The 5,107-nt window shown below is 34.4% G+C and overlaps 1 protein-coding gene across 6 annotated transcripts in view; it reads left to right on the top strand.

Moving 5' to 3' along the window:
- LOC107655281 (arf-GAP with coiled-coil, ANK repeat and PH domain-containing protein 2-like) overlaps positions 1-5,107 on the top strand; it is a 25,821-nt gene that overhangs the window by 4,223 nt on the left and 16,491 nt on the right. For 5 of the 6 annotated variants that reach the window (XM_016442733.1, XM_016442731.1, XM_016442730.1 and 2 more), the window contains exon 4: positions 1,014-1,088. In XM_016442733.1, the coding sequence (XP_016298219.1) occupies positions 1,014-1,088 (75 nt within the window). Of the gene's footprint in view, positions 1-1,013; positions 1,089-3,141; positions 3,381-5,107 lie in introns of those variants that run through there. The other variant, XM_016442734.1, reaches the window with a different exon arrangement.

Raw genomic sequence — 5,107 nt, 5'->3', positions numbered from 1 at the left:
TCAGCAAGTAATTTGAACGTCTCCTGCTAATGACAATATGAGCCTCTTCATTTACTCACAATTTCTGCCTGATAAAATAGAGCTTATCTCAACTATGAAAATGTATATGGAGTTGCATATGGCCCGTTTTATTACATGACTTTTCCAGGTCTAGAAATCACACTTAAAATTAGACTTCCTCATTTATCCAGGTTTGCCAAGAATCCTGGTTCTTCAAAAGCAATCAAGCAGTTGGTGAGAAGATTATTAAATATCTTGATTTGTAGTTGTTTAGAAGCTTGTTTTGTCTTGTTTTAAATCATTATTTCATCAACTTTTCAGTCTTGACCTTTCTGTTTGAGAAAGCATGATCTGATGAGCTTGTTGAATAGAAAGTGAATTTATTTGGAAATATGGAACGGTGAAATCACCAGTTTCAGTTCTAGAGGTAGTTCATTTACTGGATAATACTATAGTAACATCCACTGATATATTAATGTTAAAGACCTAAACTTGGTAATAATCCACATTTTTAAAGTTGGATTGATGAAGTCCTTCAGTGTAGTGGAATATTCCCATAAACAAGTTTGGATTTGGCGATCAGAAAGATTCTGAATGGCTGAGTTTTACTGTTAGAAGCGTTCTTGAATTTGTTTAGCAGTGTGTAGTGGCGGTGAAGCAGTGTATTATGGTCCATCATCGTCTTGGGATATGGGAGCAAGAGTGGTTTTCCGTCCAGATGTAAGAAACCAGACCATCTTCCGATTACATGACTTTGTGTTTAAAGTGGTTTTTCACTGGCAGCCGTGCCTTTAATTCCAGTTTTATAAAGTTCAGTACAGTTGGGTGAAGGCGGCGTCTTGAAAACCTTCTTTGCCTTATATATTTGCCTTTTTTTTTTTTTTTTTAATAATAAAGCAGAATTTTTAAAATATAATAAGCACCTTCTTCATAGGTTGACCCAAATTGCTCTGACCCCAGATTTCTCTTCCTGTTTTCATGCATTCAAGCCATTTTTCATGTCTGTCTTTCAGCTGGATCAGCTGGTGATCGACTCCGCAAAAGAGAGGAAAGATATGGAGATGAAACACTCGACTATTCAGCATAAGGTACAAGAGCTCCTCCAAACATTAGTAACCCACAAACCCCTAGCCATGGCACACTATACAGGGCCAGAAAATATTTGTTGTTTACAGCGACAAATGAGTTTTTACTGCGGATGAGGCTTTGCAGCGCACTGATGAAAACTGACACTGACACCAAGCTACAAAATCATATTGTTGATGCTTTTTGAAACAGAATATCCTTCCCTACTCTCCTCTCTTGGGGTTTGACCTTTTGAAACGATCTAAAGTACACAAAGTGAAGCTTCTGCCTGATATACTGTGCACGGGTTTTGGCAAACTTTTCTGCAAGTTCGAGAATTTTGAGGGACTTCCGATGACATAATTCGGTGAAATTCTCAATTTCGCAAAAGCAAAATGTTGCAATGTGGATTTCGAATTTGGTTCAGTTTTGTTTAGCATTGAACAGTTAACCCATAGAAAGCAGCTTGGTTTTGAAGTGACCTCGGTGTAGGTGTGTGTGATATTTATCGGCTACGATAATGTCGTAATTGTTGTTTTAACAATGTGCAAGCTGCCAGTATGCAAAAAACATGTCGTGAATATCCGAAAGCATTCATTGTGTGATAAAGCTTATTAGAATGCAGTTTAAAATGCCCAGATACTGTAATTCAAGTTATGAAAGTAAAAAATACTAAGTTTTAAAATAATACGTTTTTTTTTCTTCTTTCAGCGCATGAGCGCGCAACACAATGTTGTCTCCTTTTTTTTTTTATTTATTTATTTTTTCTGTTTCGCTAATGAAATTAGTTGCAAACTAAGCTGGAGCGGAACATTTGCGCATCTCAGAGCAACACCGTGATGTTTCGTTCCTAATGAATCTGTTTTTTAACTAATCACTTGAGTCAATGATTTAATGATCCATTGACAGCCGCTTGCTTTATTTCTAAATGAATCAGCCTTTTTGAACGAATTGTTCGAGTGAATCATTCAATGACTCACTCATTAAGGCAGGGATTTGGCGCCACCTACTGGCCGTTTTAGTGTCATATTTATTTATCCATGACAGACATAAACCAGCCAAGGTATCAGCATAAAAACACGCTCAGAATATTGCAAGCAAGTCGGCGCCGATAGTTTTGTGGGCAGTGCACCGACATGTTGCGCTACAGGCGTCCCGAGTTCGAATCCCGACTCGAGGACGTTTCCCGATCCCGCCCCATTTCGCTTCCTGTGAGCTCTGATCTGTCCTATCATAATAAAGGCAAAAATGCTAAAAATAAGAATATTGCAAGCAAAATATTGTTTAATTGTTATAGAAAAAAATCCAAGAATATATAATTATTCATCGATATCGCATCCTACCTTGGTGTGAATCGTGCTTCAGTACATTGTAGACAAATTTTTGCCAATATTTCTCTAATGCAACTCCGCATTAAAATGCAGTTAAGCTAAATTAGAGTAGTATATATATAATATATATAATCAGAAATTATAAATAGAATATTACAGATTTAAAATACCAATTGAAATGTCTTTTTTTAACATTTTATGTCCGGGAGACGCTTCATAAAACATTGTTTGTGTATATGCATCTATCTCGCCATAAGGAGCGCTTACTTTACTCTGTCTCTCTATTTTTATTTTCCTCCTCTCTCACTCTGTCACTCATTCTCATTCTCTCTCTCTCTCTCTCTCTCTGGCTGTATCAGCAGTTGTTAACCTGCTCTCTCTTCTTTTCTGACTGTTCATATGAGGCTGTGCTGCAGGTGAGTCTGTCTCTTCTGCCTGTCCGTCTGAACACTGCATGAATCACCATGACACAGATGCCTGCATTAATATCGTTCATTAAACATGCACTTTTATGTCAGTATGTAATCAAAGCAAAGGGTTGTAATTTGATTGTAAAAACCTGTAAGAAGTTTGTTAATCGAAAATTCTCCAAGCAGAAGCGAACCAAAGCACACAGTCAACAGTCTAAATATTTAATGCTCTGCTGGGATTGGTGGATCCAACACATGAGCCACAGTTAATGAATTCATTCATCGACCGCACACACACACACACACACACACACACACATGCTAGAGCTTTCCTGAAGGGGAGGAGCCAGCAATAGATACCAAGGCTAATACTAGACTCAGTCTGCATATACATGGACGTACATAAACAGACATAGTGCGTAGAGGCTCAGTGATGGTAGACGACCCTGACGGGACAGTCACAGTAATGTTTGGAAGTTAGATGCAGCGTCACTGCTGACACACACACACACACACACACACTGCTCTGTTCGGCATGAAGATCTTCAGCAGGTTTCACTATGTGTGGTATCTGGTGAGTCAGTCATGTTTTTTAGTTCATGTTCTTAGTTTCTTTTTGCATTTGCATTGATCAAATTCTATGGCTGGTAACACTGTTTGAATGAATATCATTTTAATGTTTTATAACAAATATGGATGTCCGATATGATAGAGATATTTTGTTTTATTTTATTTTATTAAGCTGTTTTTGAAGAATAATTTCAGTTTAATAACTCCAAGAATGTCTGGTTTGTAAACATCAAGTAAAATACAATAAGATATATATATATAAATAAATAAATAAAGAATTATTTAAGAATCTTTCAAAATGACAGCCTTTTAATGAGACTTTTTTTTCCTGTTATAACATGACAGTTATAAACTTGCAAAAAAATTTATTATGCTCATCTCAGAATTTGTAAAATTCTACTTAAGAATTATTTTAAAATATTTAAGAATTTCAGCCTTTTAATGAGACTTTTTACTTTGCAACAGTTATGAGACTTATAGACTTAATTTGTTTCATTGCAAAAACTGAAAATATGTTCATTATATCGTGTAATAAAAAATCTTTTTTCTTTTTAAAATTAAGTAAAAAAAATAAGTAAGTATTTATAATCAAAAGGAAAGAGGTTGGTCTGTACTTTAATAACAGCTGAAGCCCCATTCTTTGGTCCTGGCACCCTAAATATATTAAGCGGCCCGGCTCGCGTATCAGATCAGGTTACAGAGAAATGGAAACCAAATCTGCTTTTTAATAACAGTTGGTGCTGTTGTGTTGCTCGCCTTACTGTAAACATACAAGCTAAGGGTCATACTGAAGGTCATGGTCAGTAGTTCACTTTGAGGTGATTTTTTTTTTTTTTTTTAAATGGATCCCAAAAAAGTGAAAAAGAACCCAGTTCTGTTAGTGTTCACACTGTTACTGTTCGTGAAAGTGGATACAGTTCTCATTTCAGCCCACTTCAGGTCTCAGTCCACTTTCCATTCACACTGCAGATTTTTGTAACTCTGAGCGTAAATATTATGAATTCTAATATTAATTCCTAATATTTGTCTTTTGCTGTTTATTTATTTATTGAAACTAATAAAAAATAATACGATGTAAATAGTGCAATAATTACATATTTCTGCAACATTAATAAGGCTGTCCACATAAACCCTCAGGTTATTATTTTGATAACTGAAATATGACCTTTGGAGTTTCTTTGTGTGTTTTACAGTAACATTTTTGGTAACACTTTACAGTATGGTCCAATTTGTTAACTAATTTGCATAGTTAATGCATTAGGTATCATGAACTAACAGCGAACAGAAGGTTTTTACAGCATTTATTAATCTAAATTCATGTTGATTTATAAATATGCTGTTTTAATTTGCATTTGTTCATAAAAATAATACTTTTAAAATAAAATAAAAAATGTATGATTTGTATATACAAATGAACAAAAATCCTAGATTAATAAAACTTGTAAAAGTATTGTTCACAATCCCTTCATGATACCTAATGTCCTAATGTATTTTACAAATTAAACCTTAGTGTAACTGTATTTATTATCAAGTACTGTAAACTATTATTTATGTATGTTAGTGCTGTCAGACGATTAAGCGCAATTAACTGCATCCAAAATAAGTTTTTGTTTACATAAAACAAAAAAAATTGTTTACTGTGTATATTTGTGTATATATAAATACACACACATGCATGCATAATTTTTTTTTAAATTATAAAAAATATTTTCTGAAATATGTACATGTTTA

The sequence above is a fragment of the Sinocyclocheilus anshuiensis genome, unplaced genomic scaffold (assembly GCF_001515605.1).
Source record: "Sinocyclocheilus anshuiensis isolate Anshui unplaced genomic scaffold, SAMN03320099.WGS_v1.1 scaffold988, whole genome shotgun sequence".
In the NCBI taxonomy this organism is placed as follows: domain Eukaryota; kingdom Metazoa; phylum Chordata; class Actinopteri; order Cypriniformes; family Cyprinidae; genus Sinocyclocheilus; species Sinocyclocheilus anshuiensis.
The sequence above is the reverse complement of the archived record's forward strand: the minus strand, read 5'-3'. Positions and strand labels throughout refer to the sequence as shown.